The 14,594-nt window shown below is 52.7% G+C and overlaps 1 protein-coding gene across 1 annotated transcript; it reads left to right on the forward strand.

Moving 5' to 3' along the window:
• Window positions 1-3,295: 3,295 nt before the first annotated feature.
• Ankk1 (ankyrin repeat and kinase domain containing 1) lies at window positions 3,296-13,811 on the forward strand. Its single transcript, XM_012512722.1, is given in 13 exon segments — window positions 3,296-3,328; window positions 3,638-3,809; window positions 4,608-4,836; window positions 7,865-8,159; window positions 9,273-9,360; window positions 9,363-9,423; window positions 9,681-9,730; window positions 10,312-10,467; window positions 11,097-11,218; window positions 11,596-11,632; window positions 12,513-12,569; window positions 12,572-13,378; window positions 13,381-13,811. Coding segments are annotated over 13 exon segments (2,538 nt in total).
• The last annotated feature ends 783 nt before the right edge of the window (window positions 13,812-14,594 follow it).

Here is a 14,594-nt window from a genome sequence, read left to right on the forward strand (position 1 = left end):
CCCCATCCTTTGTAGCTGCCTCTACCTCCTCCTGCCATCTCTGACAAACACTAATCTGTTCTCCATCTCTACGATTTTACCATTTGAAGAATGTGAACGAGTCAGGCAATACGAACTCTCTTAATAGCAGCTTTCTTCGGTCATTAGGTTTCCCTAGAAACGCATCGAAGTTGCTGCGGTGCTTTGGTCGTGGCTGGGAAGTGTTCTATAGTCTGTACTGGCCTGTTTGTTTAGCCATCTCTTGGGGCAGGTCACCTGGGCTGTCTTCTGATTTTTGGCTACCGCAGAGCTTCGGTTCATAAGCAGATTTTTGTGTGAGCATAACTTTTCACTTTCTAGGGCAGTGTCCCGAGAGTGAAGCTGTTAGGTAGTATGGGAATTATGTTCAATCTTATCAGAAACTGCCCAGCCATTTGCCAGGGTGATGGTACCAGTCTTTACTCCCTCCAGTTTCTCTGTCACCTCATCAGCATCTGGTGTTGTAACTAATTTTTTATTTTTACTTGAAGCCATTCTGATACAGGTATGATGACGTCTCATTGGGCTTCAATTTATGTTTGCTTAATGGTTAACGATATTGAACCCCTTTTCATGTGATTGATTGCCATCTGTGTATCCTCTTCAGCGAAATGCCTGGATGTGTCTTTTCTGCACTTTCTAGTTGGATAGTCTCTGGTGGTTTTTTGGTTAGTTGGTTGGTTGGTCTCTTAATCATTATGTTTGAAAATCTCTTTGTATACCCTAGAAACTAGCACTTTGTCAAATACAATATATATCAGGGATCAAACTCAGGACCTTGTGCTTACTGAGCAGGCACTTGTGCTGCTGAGCTATCTCCTCAGCCCTGTTTGCAAGTATTTTACCCCTGTCTATGGTTTATCTTTTTTATCATCTTCACAGGGCCTTTCACAAAGTGAAAGTTTTAACTCCACTGGAGTCCAATTTATCAAATTTTCATTGCACAGACTTTACTGGTGGTATGAAGCCTAGGAGCTTTGGGCCCCATCCTGAGTGGATGGTATTTTCCTCTAATGAGTATAGTTTATATTTAAACACAAGATACATTTGGAATTAATTTTGTGTAAGCTGGTTCATTTCTTGCCTGTGGGTACTCACTTCGTTGCCTTTTTAATGTTTATAAACCTTGCACCCACCTTTTGGAATGGGTATTACTGTTTCTATCTTATTTTTATAGCTGGAAAAGCCCTGAGAGATGTAGAAATGTGGTCAAGGTCCTACAGCAGCCATGCAGATAAAACCCAGGGAACAAATGCAAGTCTTCCTAACGCGTGTGCTCATACGCTTGACTTCTATTGCCATAGTTCAATTCAATTCCTTTCTCTCTGGAGTCCCTCCTGGGCAGCTGCTCCAGCTTCTCTCATGTGCCTTCTTTTATCTTGACCAACCTTACCCTGGCCTCAGCACCCAGCTATCAGAAGTTGGAGCCTGCTAGAACATGTCCAAGTGTCCTCTGTGACATGTTTACAGTGTGGAACATGGGGGCACATTGGGGAACTTCCCTGTATGCAAATAGCTTATCATTCTGGTTTGGAGAGCAGCTAGCAGGGATTGCAGCATTACCCAGAGTACCTCGGAGCCTTCCAGCCAGCTCACTGGTCTGGGAGTAGCAGGATGCAAATTTCAGCTTCCTGAAGGACAAGAACACACAGGCACAGAAACTTTATTTAATAACTCCAAGGCCAGAAAAATTCTATTCTCAATCTGCCAGAGTAAAATACATTGAAATCAGTCAACCAGAAGCACTCTGGGCCTCTTAGGGCAAAACCCCTAAGGCTAGAACGTGTTTCCTGCATGTTCCAGTGGGAATGGGTCACGCTCAGATCACCACCATCTCTATGTGTCCCTGTGCTCAGGTAGGCTGAGAGTGCAGCTCCCCGTACACAGCTCTTTGCAGTGAACTGGGTGGGGGGCAGGGTGGGCCTCCCACACTAGCAGGAATCTGGGGACTTTGGCACTCTGACCACTGGGAAGAAGCTTCTGGATGGATCTTGCTTTTTTCCCCCCTCAGCTTCACCCCCTTATTCCTGAGGGACCTAGCAGTTGTTTCCCTCTGTCCCCTTTCACTCAGGAAAGGCCCCCTTGCTCTGAGCTTTTTCAGAGACTACCAGGGCCCACTTTGCCTGGCCCACTTTGGAGAGATCAAAGCAGGATCATGTGGCAGTGTCACCACTCCAGCTGTGATGGGGAAATGCTTTCACAAATCTATTCTGCCTGGTTGCTCCAAAGCTCTAGGGCGATTGAACCACAGCTCTGCTGTTCTGACAGGTCATCGGCAGGGTCCCCCTGGATCCCAGGGTCCCTGCACCTCCACTCTGTAAGCCGCTCACAGCAGTATTGTATTTGGAGTCCTGGAAGGCCCTCTCCCAGGGTGGTGTTTCCTTCACCATTTCTGTGACGATCTCCTCATAAAGCCACTAACAGTTTCTGGATCCTTGTTCACTGTGGAGTAGCAAGGATAAGGGGACCATGAAGCAAATCCAAGTCGTGCACTCCTGCTGCTTTGTCCAGGAGCCAAGGATGGTCCTGCCGAGTGTCAAAGATGCAGCCCTGAGTCAGACTTCCTCAGGGTCAGGGGCTGCCGCCAGTCCAGGCTACACGCCCACCCACCCACGAGAGGCAAGAGGCCTTGCCTTCACCTCTCGCTCTTCCTAATGGTAATGTTCTCCATTGCCTTCCAAGCTTTGCTGACTCACCAGGAACCAGAAAGGCTGCTCCAGGGACAGGCTCTGGTGCGCCATGCCTCGCCCCAGCCAAAGCAAGCTTGACGCCTCTCTCTGACATCGTGTGTAGGGTACACGTCCACTCTGGATAGCAGTTCCATGACCTTCAGCCTCTTCCAAACAGCACAATTCCTTTTCCCTTTTCTCTTAGACTTTTTTTTTTTTTTTTTGGTGGAACCGGGGATAGAAGTCAGGCCCTTCTCTTCGTCTCTTAAAAGGCTCCCCATGTTCCTTTTCTCAGGCCCAACCCATATCTACAGGAACCAAGAGACGTGTGTTTGAATATCAACTACCATTTACTAGCTCTGTGGCCAGTGGTATGGATTTGAGCAAGAAAGTATCTATAAAGTACATGCAGTAGGTAAAGCAGCTACTATCCGGGAACGGAGTTGATGCTCAGTTAAGAGCAGCCAACCTTGGTACCCCTGACAACTGACTCAGGCACAGTCTGCTCACCAGAACTCCCCCTCAAGGTTGTGTTGAAGATATTCTGGGAACCTTCCACTAGGAGTCTCTGCTTGCCTGGCATGCCTCCCCTCTGGTGAGTTGACGGCATGTTGGAGGGGCTCTCTAGGTACAGCCCGAAGGTGAGGCATTTCCTCCTATGAAAGGTGGGCACCTCCAGCTTGAATCTGGCCACTCTGGAGGTTCCCTATAGACTTCTGTCCTGCTGCCCAGCCACAGCTGAGAGGTGGCTAACCTGGCCCTGTGTTGTTGCGGTGCCCCCCGCAGTGCCTGCCCGTGGCCAGTGTCCTTGGGAGCCCCAGCTGTGGAAGCACTCCTAGTTCTCCCTGCTCTGAAGGGCTTTGAGATGAGAGTTGAAGAGGAAATTCCACGGGGCCAAGACTCACTTTGCAGCGCTGAGAAGCTTTCTTTCCCTTTTACCTGCATCTCAGGCAGGGAGCAAGGCACTACCCAGAGTAGAAGCCAGGAAAAGGAAGCAGGCAGTTCAGAGAAACAGAGGAAGCCGCCACACTGTGCCTCCACTGCTTCTCTGGAACACCTCTTCCCGCCCCCCTCTGGCCACCTTTATCCACCCGCATGGCTTTGAATCTGACCGGGACACAAGTTGGCGCTACAGGGATATTCTCTACCCCTCAGGCCCAAGTCTCTGCTCTGAGTTCTCAGGCCAAATTCCTGAGCATCCCAACGCTGCTCTGTGGTCCTCCCAGCGGGGCTGCCCCACTTCCAGATGTGGTCCCGGCAATGCTCTGGTTGTTCCACAAACGTCCTCTCTCCGCTGCCCTAATGGGCACATAGGTGCTGATTGCTCCAAGGTTGTGCTGAGAACTTAGCCAAGAAGGGGCCATCTCTGCAAGCAGGAGTCCAGGAGCCCGCTCCCTGTGCCTGCTGGCCCTCTTTGATAGCCTTTGGCACTCTGAGACTGGCTATCAGAAAGAGAAAACCCAACCCAATTATCTTCAGTATAATTTTCTGAACCCCATACTTGCTGGGGCATTCCACAGAGACCCCAAAACCTTTCACAAATACCCTACATAGTGCTGCAGAAAGGTGACAACCAACTTCCATTAGGCATTTTTCTAAATAAAAGGGAATTAACTTCTCAAGCTGTGCTTATTTTTCCAACTGCAGGAAGCCCCAGTGGTCTGTACCTCTCCCTGGGAGGGTAGCGGGGACAGCTGGGAGGAAATCAAAAGCCAAGAAAAGGAAGCACAAGGTGCTCCCAGGGGCCACCCTCCGCTTCACAGCCTGCCTCCAGCCCTACTGGAGGTTTGCCCTGCCTTTACGGGGCAGTATCAGCTCCTCCTGGGCTGAAAGAGGGAGAGCTGTTCACCTTGCCAACCCCACCTTCCTGGGACCTGAGGAGCAGGAAGCTGAGATTGCTGGCTCTCCCTCCCACTGCAGCTGGAGAGGGCACGGGGAAGGGCCCTGGCAGCTGCGCCGACCCCGTGGCTGCTGAGCCCGTGGAGCAGCGGCTGGCCAGTTTCACCATCTTCACCAGGGAGGACTTTGAGGACAGCTAGCAACACGTAGCCAGCAGCGGCTTCAGTCAGGTGTTCCAGGCGCAGCACAGGCGCTGGAGGACCCGGTATGTCATCAAGTGCTCCCCCTCCCCACAACAGGACACCACCAGGTGTCTGTGACTCGTCCTCACAGGGGGGCAACTGAGGCTGGCAAGACTGGACCTAGAGAGCCCCGAGGGAGCAGGGAGCTGGGGTGGAGGCAGAGCCTTTGCGAAGTCTGCCTCGAAGCCCGAGTTTCCGAGGCACCGCTCTCTGCCTCTGCACTGGAAACACTCCAGGCACGCAAAGCCTGTGTGTGGGGCCAACAGAGGTCAGCGAGGCCCTGTCCTCCAGTTCTCTCAAACTCATCCTGCTCTCTTCTTTTCTTTTGGGGTGACGACTGCTCTGGCCACCCCCTGCTGCGCTCCTTCTCACCCAAAACCTACACGGCATCACTGGGCTTCCTGAGAGGTGCTGGAGTTCACTGGATGACCTGCAGCGAGCCACCTTCTTGTCCCAGGCTTTCTGGGCTGGACCCTCCCATGCTGCTGCCAGCTGGGATGCCAAGAACCATAGACACTGCCCAGCCTGCAGGCCTGGGAGCAGGTCCAGGCCTCCTGCCAGCGCTCACACAGGTCTTGCCGGAAGGCCAAGTCCAGAGTCCTCTGTTCCAAGTGCTTTTGTGGTGCCTGGCTCTCACTAGGCGCGCTATAGCCACATGATGATAAATAACAATTCTGTCTCTAGTACTTATAACTACTTGACATTTCTTGATTAAAATGCATAAGGAGAATGGACTAGTCTGATCTTTCCAGAATACATGTGGTCCAAAAATACTCATTTGTGGGCTGCATGTATATACAGGAATTGGGGTGGGGTTACTGTTTTGTATAGACCTGTAAACGGTTAATAATTAGGCACCATGTGAGTAGATCTTTGAGGCAGGGGAAGGAGCAAGCCATGAGGGTAGGGTCTTCTAAGTAGAGGAAGCAGCCCACACAAAGATCCTGGAGTTGGAACAGGCTAGAGATGAGGGGCAGGATAGCAAGGGGCCCATATGGTGGGGGCAGACTGGTAGAGAGGGACAACCTTGCATGATTTCTCTAATATGAGAAGCCTAAAATATAAGCAAAGAATGAAATAAATGAGGAAACAAAGAGGTAGACTGTGAAGAAGGGAAAGGAGGGAGACAGGAGGGTGGGAGTTAGGGGACAAGAATGGTCAAGATGGAATATGTGTATGCTTTAATTCCCCAAGATGAAGGTAAGAATTGTGCACTATAAAGACATACTAAAAAAGACTTGAGCCAAGATTCAGATGGCAGAAGTGGTGGAAGTGAGTCACGTTCATGCTGTATTTTAGAGGTAGAAGTGGCAGAACTTGGCCAGGGCCTGATTGTGGAAGTGGGAGGAAGAGTCAAAGACACACCCAAGTCCCTGTCTGCGAGTGGAGGAGACAAAGAAGGCAGAGAGAAGAGCAGGTGCTAAGGGAGACCCAAGGTTTAGCTTTAGGCCCCCTAAACTCTGAGCATCCACTTAGAGACTTGAGAATGAGCAGACAAAGGAAGAAAGGAACGCCCCCCAAGACCTAGCCAGTGGCCAAGTGGCCTATGCCTGCAGGGCAAAGAGGAGGAGACCAGAACAAGAGGGAGGAATGCAGGAGAACATTGGTAATGGCTGAGGTACGAGAGTTTCAGAAAGGAGTGAGAGATCTGAACTCTCAACCAAGAGCCTAAATTTGGTCAGAGATTGTAGGAGCAGGTGATGGGCGCAGCACGAACACCAAGAACCACACAGAAGAGGGCAGAGGGAGCAGAGAGAGGGCCTGTGGCGGCCCTCTCCTGGAGCCGGGCTGAGAACTTGTGCTTGGCTGTTACCACTGTTCCCATCCTATAGTTTAAAACCGGGAGAATCCGCTTGCCCCACTCACGCTGTCACTGCGATCTGATCTCAGGATGATGACCCTCAGAGCCTACGCTTTGGCTGCGTTGCGACAGATGTTTTTCTACTTTCTGTGAGCCCAACTGGAATGGAGAAGATGAGAAAGCATATCAGAGATGGAGTGGATGGAGCTCTCTGAACCGTAGAGAAGGAAAAGCAAAAACTAAGGAAATCAAGGCACCCTGGCAAGCTCAAAGGCCTGAGTTCAATCCCCTCCTTCAAGAAAGAAAGAAAGAGAGAGAGAGAGAGAGAGAGAGAGAGAGAGAGAGAGAGAAAGAAAGAAAGAAAGAAAGAAAGAAAGAAAGAAAGAAAGAAAAAGGTGCTATTTCTCCTTAATCCTCATCCCCATAATCCCCGAGCAGTCTCTTATTAGTTTGGATATTTACTGTTCTGCGGGTGACACAGAGAAATGAGCGAGCGGGTTTGCAGGTGCTTATTTTGTAAGGCTTTCCGCTACGTCTTGACTTCTGTTCACTCCAACAAAGACGTATTGTGTGGTGTCGGCAGTGTGCTGTGGGGAGTACAAAGAGGGATAATTATGGTTCATCCATAAACCAGAATGCCGCGTCGTCATTAAGACCGTACTTCCGGAGAACGACGGCGTTGGGAAGTGCGCAGGCTCCGCTGCGTGCCCGAGATCAAAAGACAGAGGGGGAGAGAGGGGAGTGAAAGGAAGGGAGAAGGGGAAGAGATATCTCGAAATGTATCACGGAAAAAATACCCGGTGATATTAGCTGTTGCCAACTCTGCAAGGTTAGATTACTGGTGCTTTAATTTTCTTTTTTTATAGCTCTCTGAATTCTCTAGGTTTTCTGCAGGTTACATGTATTACCTTCATAATCAAAATGGCAATAGATGTTTTAAAGCAGAAGCACGAGGCGTAATATCAGCCCTGCAGGAACTTGAAATCTGCTGAGGGAGATAAACAAACCAACAAGCAGCCCGGGTAAATGGCAGGCTGCGATGCCTGCTTGTCGTAACCAGCTCTGCAGAGCAGACGGGCTGCTGAGCCTTTATGGCCCGTCTCGTCGCTGCTGGCCATCTGAGCTTTCATCTGCACTGCCTGCTAAACACCGGTTCTTGTTTCTCCTCCACTACCTTGAAGTTCTGGATGTTTCTCTGGGTCCCTTCTCTTTGGCATGGTGCTCACGTGGCACATTGTGCTGGTTGCTCTTGTAACTGACAGGTCACCTCTTTTGTCTGTTGACCCCCCCCCCAGCTCCGATGTGAACACCCTCATTGAAGAAGCAGCCAAAATGGAAAAAATCAAGTTTCAGCACATTGTGCCCATCTACGGGGTGTGCAGGCAGCCCCTGGGCATTGTGATGGAGCTCATGGCCGGTGGCTCCTTGGAGAAGATGTTACCCACCCACAGGCCCAGCTGGCAGCTCAAATTCCGCATCCTCCATGAGACCAGCTTGGCCATGAACTTTCTCCGCAGCATTAGGCCCCCTCTGCTCCACTTGGACCTCAAGCCAGGCAACATCTTGCTGGACAGCAATATGCATGTCAAGGTGAGAAGCCTGCTCAATCTCCTTGGCCCCTTGAAGGCAGGCTGCACTCTAACCCAGGAGGGCAAGGTTATCTGCCTGCCAGCAGGCCTCTCTAGAGGTTTAAGCAGTTCTCTTCTCGGACAAATACTGAAGGAAAGGGCCTCACCTGAAGCAGAGAAGGATGGATGTACAGCGAACTTAGGACATGAACCTGAACACTGGAAGGCCAGCTGTAATGCCCTGTAGGCCCTAGCTTCTTGTTACTAAAATAGGTAGAATATTTCCTATTCCTCTCATTTTTTGCTTGTGGCAGGGATGTATATAAATGAAATAATCCCTAAGAAAGCTCATAGTAACTTTTTTTTTTCTAGTTCCTAAAACATGGCATACTCTTTTCTTCCCTGAAATGTCTGCATATTTCTCTCTCCATCCAGCAAAGGTCTAATCACCTGTCAGCTCAGAGCTTAAACACTACTCGTCAGGGAAGTCTTTCCCTATCTGCCTCAGCAGGGCACTGTTCTATGCCCTCACTGTCCCTTTTTCTGTATATTGCTAACTCCAGTTGCAAGAACATGATCGTTTGTGAAACTCTTCCACTAAGATGTGTAACCCCTGTCTGAACATCTCTAGGGAGAGTATGGAGCTCCCTATCTTAGTGGCCTGCAATGCCTGGAAAATTAGTGATGGGGGGAGATAAACACCTGCAATGCCTGGAAAATTGGTGAGGGAGGGATGGGGGGATAAACATGCATGGTGTAAGTGTTCTGAGGCAGGTACAGGCACATGAGCAGAAGCCCATGGCAGCTGGCCACTGTCCCCATAGTCCCTCCAGGTAATGGCACCACTTGCCAAGTATGTATCATGTGCTGTGTCCTGAGTGCTGTTCATAGGCCTCACTGAATGCCCACAGTATCCCCGTGAGTGAAGTACTGATTTTGTTGCCATCTTACAGGTGAGGGAACTGAGCTTCTGAAGGTAAATGAGTTGTCCGAGATCATGCAGGTAGCTGGTAGTTCAGCTGGGAGGCAGTGAAGGAGGAAAGCACAATGATGAAATGCAAGGGGGAGGAATAAAAGCTAGCCTGTGTGGTGAGACTCCCCTGCAACCCACCCCTGGCATCTGGCTTTCCACCAGATTTCAGACTTCGGCCTGTCTAAGTGGATGGAACTGTCAACTCGGACGCAGAGCACTGAGAGGTCAGCTGTGCAGGGTACGCTCAGCTACATCCCCCTGAGATGTTCCTGGGGAGTAACAAAGCCCCTGAGCCCAGCTCTGATGTGTACAGGTGAGAGGGTGGCTGGGCTCTAGGTCACCTACCCAGAAGGCAGACTGTTGCCACCACCTTCATGGTCCCTGTGGCCAGTGGACAGAGAAGGACAGCGATAAGGTCTGGCCCTTCCCTGCTCAGGGAGAAGAGGGAGAGGCAGGGGAACTCTGATTGGAGAGGCCTTGCCTGGGGTCCTGGGGTCTGTGGGGGTCCCCTGACTGGGGAATCATGGCTGTCGGACAGTCCTTTAGGGAGTGTGTTCTTTCTCTCTGCAGCTTCGGGATTGTCATCTGGGAGCTCCTCACTCAGAAGAAACCATACTCAGGTGGCATATGGCGGGGGCTCTCAGACTGGGGCAAGGGCAGCCCTCGCAGATGGGGTCCTGGAAGGAAGTAAGGGAGGCCGAGGTTGAGCAGGGAAGAGGAAGCTGAGGTTGGTGCTGGGAACCGCAGCCCTTCAAGGGCTCATCCCTCATCCCACTGTTCTGCACCCCTTGTGTCAGGAACTCCTATAAGAGTAACAACAAAGCTCAGCCTAGACTTCACCTGTGGCTGCAACGCCCTGGCCCCAGCGTTCCTCCCTGCCTCTCCCCAGCCTGCCATCTAGAGGCAAGAAAAGAGATAGGCAGGAAACCAGATAGGCTAGAACCTTTGGCAGCCAAACAAAACCTTTCCGCAGGCCTGGGCTTGCTGCCTTTCCATGACCAAAGCCTACAGTTCACTCCTGAGCTGGCATGAGGCTGGAGCTGGACCGGAGACCCACCTGCTCAAATCAGGGGCTCCTATGGGTACAAGATCTGCTTACCACAGAGTATTCATAGTGCCCCTACTGTGTGCACACCAGTGTCCTCTCTGGCCCTGCCCTCTTGCCTCCTAGCACCAGCTCAGTCTGGGTCCCCTCCCACAGGACTCAACATGATGACCATCATAGTCCAAGTAGCAGCAGGCATGCGGCCCTCCCTGCAGCCTGTCTCAGCTGAGTGGCCAGGCGAGGCCCAGCAGATGGTGGCCCTGGTGAAGCACTACTGGGACCAAGACCCCAAGAAGAGGCCATGCTTCCTGGGTGCTCGCCCAGCCTTCCCTGCCCAGGGATTGAGAGGGGCCAGGAGGGGGCAAGATTGAGGCCCAAGGCCTTCAGGGTGCCGTGCAGACACAACTGCAGCAGGGGGGGCCCAGAGAGATTTTAGCAGCAGAACCTGCATCATGGGGCAGGGAGGAGGCATTGGAGCGTGGGGCAGCTGAGGTCCAGGTTCTGCTTGGTATGTGGCTGCGAGAGGTAGAGTAGGAGCCCTCAATGCAGAAGGCAGGAGGTGCAGCGTCTGAGCCTGGCCCTGTGGCCAAACTGTGCAGCCAGGTCCTGTCAGGGCCGCAGCATCCTCACTGTTGAAAGTGCCCCCAGGCCTGGAAGGGACAGTGAGGACAGCTAACACGAGCATGCTAGAGACTCCCTGCCCTGCCTCTTTGTCTTTGGGAAAGCACTGCAATCCTCAGAGTGCCGGTGACCTGCCAAGTGTGTCCCTATCAAGGCAAAATGGGACCCAGTGTTCTTCTGGTGCCTTTTGTGCTTATGTGGTTGTCTATGAGCCTAGGAATAGGTTTTGGGGACACTAAGGAAATGTTAGGGTATCTAAAATTGGGAGAGGACCACTGGCCAACCTGATACCTCCTTTCTCTCTGTCTCTTGTGGAACAGACATCATAGTTGAAACAGACATCCTGCTGTCCTTGCTCGAGGGTCCTGTGGCAGACCCTGAGGTGGAGGCCCTGGCCAGGAAGGTGTCCTGCAAACCATCTCTAAGCCACCAGCCCCAGGAGGTGGGTGCAGCCTCAGGTCATGCTCTCTGGGGTCCTGCAGAGGGATGCCTCGGCTCTCCTGAGCTGTCATTCTGTGGGTGTCAACATCATCTTTCTGCCCTCCTGTCCCTACTCTGAAATAGGAACCAGCCAAAAGCTGTGGGAACACTTAAATGAACCCACAGATCCACCCTGCATCCATACGGCCCCAAGGAAGCCAAGCCTTGGGCCACCTTGGTATGGCCAGGTCTCTTCTGCTCATACCTTCCTCTAGACACAGCTGGGGTGGGGCACAGGTGTAGGAGGCATCTTCAGGTTGGGAAGGGACACAAGTCTTGAGGGTGGCAGGGAGCTCTGCCTTACTGATGCAGCTATCTCTGCTGATTGTGCTTTCCCAGGTCAGTGAGGAAGCCAGCCAGGAGCTGACAGACAGTGGTAAGCCCAGGGTGCTGCTACAGGGCCAGAGAACTCACGGGAAGGATCCTGCCATACCCAGGCCCCATGCTGTCTCCTGCTCCCCGGCCTGTCCTACACCCAAGGTTGTGGGGCCCTTTCCTAGAAACACATGGGTGCTGAAGGTCTTGGTTTTGTTCTCCCTTCATGTGTCCTAGCAAAGCTAGACTCCTCCAGGCTGACCCAAGAGGTGCAACGTGGGTTCTCGGCGAGGACAGCACACCACTTGGGAAATTAAGAACCAAACAAAAACGGATACCTGGACAGATCCAATAGATCCTAGACAAATCCAATCACAGTCCAGGGAGTTGGGCCTGAGACATAGTCACTCTTGTAATCTTTAATTTTGATCCACCACTGGGTACCGTAGTGGGAAGCAAGACCTTCCCACTGCAGACTTCCAGGGGAGTTTAGATTATAGAGTGCCAAGCACAAATGTGCCTTCCATTTGCCTGGACTCATCCCTCTCCAGCCTCCCCTGAAAGGTTTTCCCTGCCTACCTTGTCTTCACACTCGTGCAATGAGATGAGAATGTTGGTCTCCCCTTTACCCAGCCAGCCATGGAGGCCTAAAGAGGCAGAGATTTGGCTGAGGTCAGGGCTGCTCCAGGTGGAATAAGGGTTTGGACCTGGGCCTTATGAGCTTGGTTGTTCCACCACATCTGTGCCGGAAGCCTGCAGGCTCAGACAATGAGGCCAGAGCTCCTCCTGTGTTGGTAATGAATGTGAGGAGACCCTGGACACCAGGAAAGGCCTCGCTGTCACCTTGCTAGTCTCTGCTCCTGCATGAGGCCGAGAGATGGCCACCTTGAGCTCTATACAGGTCTTCGGTCTCATTTGCTACACTATCTTCTTCCCAGCAGATCTGGGAGACTCTCTGAAGCAGGCTTTGCAACTCTCTGACAGCAAGAGCCTGGTCCCCATGACGAGGAGCTACGTGTCTATGAGAACAAGGTCATACCGCTCCACTTTTTGGTGGCCCAGGGCAGCGTGGAACAAGTGAGGCTGCTCCTGGCCCATGAGGGTGACGTGGACTGCCAGACGGCCTCTGGCTACATGCCTCTCCTCATTGCGGCCCACGACCAGCAGCCTGATCTCTGTGCCCTGCTCCTGACACACGGCACTGATGCCAACCTGGTGGACGAGGACAGCTGGGCCTTGCTGCACTTTGCAGCCCAGAATGGGGATGACCGCATGGCCCGCCTGCTCCTGGGTCATGGGGCCCTGGTGAATGCCCAGGAGAACGAAGGCTGGACCCCACTTCACCTGGCCACAGAACAACTTGAGAATGTGGCACACCTTCTGGTGTCCTGTCACACTGACCCGAACCTGCGTGAGGCTGAGGGCAAGAGTCCGCTCCATGTGGCTGCCTACTTTGGCCACGTCAGCCTGGTCAAGCTGCTGACCAGCCAAGGTGCTGAACTGGACACTCAGCAGAAAAACCTGAGGACACCGTTGCATCTGGCCATGGAGCGGGGCAAAGTACGAGCCATCCAGTACTTGCTGAAGGGTGGGGCAGCCCCTGATGCCCTCGGCCAGAGTGGTTATAGCCCGCTGCACATCGCTGCTGCCAGGGGCAAGTACCTTATCTGCAAGATGCTGCTCAGATATGGGGCCAGCCTGGAGCTGCCCACTCAGTAGGGCTGGACGTCCCTGCATCTAGCAACCTGCAAGGGCCACCTGGAGATCATCCAGCTGCTGGCTGAAAGCCAGGCAGATGTGGATGCTCCTGAAGTATGAACTGGACCCCCCTACACCTAGCTGCCCGCCACGGGGATGAGACCGTATTGCTGGCGCTGCTTCAGTGTGGGGCTCACCCCAAAGCTGCTGAGCAGTCGGGCTGGACACCCCTCCACCTGGCGGTCCAGAAGGGTGTCTTCTTGAGTGTCATCAACCTGCTGGACCATGGCGCAGATGTGCATGCTTGTAACAAGGTGGGGTGGACACCTGCCCACCTGGCTGCCCTCCAGGGGGACACAGCCATCCTCAAAGTGCTGGTCAGGGCTGGCGCCTTGCTGGACATCCAGGATGGGGTGGGCTGCACACCACTGCAGCTAGCCCTCCAGAGCCAAAGGCAGAGCATCGTGGCCTTCCTAGAGGGAAAGGAGCCCTCCCTGGCCATCGTGGGCAGCGCGGAGCCAGGAGCCCAGACGGAAGTTTAGGATCCATCCTGCTTGGAAATGGAGGGCTTGATGGAAGTGCAGCTTGGCTTCTGAGAGGACTCCTTCCCTCCTGATCTTCTGACCTTGAGAAGAAAAGGAACCCGGTGTCCTGGGTATTGAGGGACGGAGAGATATACCGCTGAGGTCGCAGCTCGGAGGTGAGAGCTTGGCCCACACAGCTGCTTCCAGCTCCTCCTCTAAGGCACCGCCAACAGAGCCCTGGCCTCTTCCTCCTACTGCACATGGATTCAAGCACCCCACTTCAGCTCTTTTCCAGCTCCAAGGTACTTGTCACCTTGTGTCCTTTGCCTCTGAGTTCATGGGGTCTTTGCTTCCTCTGAAGACAAAAGGAGGCCTAGGGGTGAGAGAAGTGGGATCTGGGCCGGCTCTGTCTTTATTCCTTGTGCTCCACTCACACTGGGGCAGGACAGCCAGGTTCTTCCACTTGGCCCAGGGGATAGGGCCCACATTCAGAGTAACTGCCTGCTCCCTACTTAAGGCCTCGGCCAGCCCATCGCCTCAGCAACCACAACTTCCGAATGGCCCTTCCTGGTCCCCTGCATGGTCTCTTGGGTGTGAAGAATGGATGCTCAAATGTGGATGAGTGATCCTATGGGAGACCCCAGTTTCCTGGTTCCTGATCCTGCACCCCCAAACCTCCTTGTGCTGAAAGGTGGCCAATTGCAAATCCTGAAGCCAATAAAGGTGTGGATCTGAGTCTCTACATTAGAGATGGATTGACTGTAGGACTGGAGATATAGATAAAGATATAGATATAGATAT

Source organism: Octodon degus, unplaced genomic scaffold, assembly GCF_000260255.1.
Source record: "Octodon degus isolate 3935 unplaced genomic scaffold, OctDeg1.0 scaffold00266, whole genome shotgun sequence".
In the NCBI taxonomy this organism is placed as follows: Eukaryota; Metazoa; Chordata; class Mammalia; order Rodentia; family Octodontidae; genus Octodon; species Octodon degus.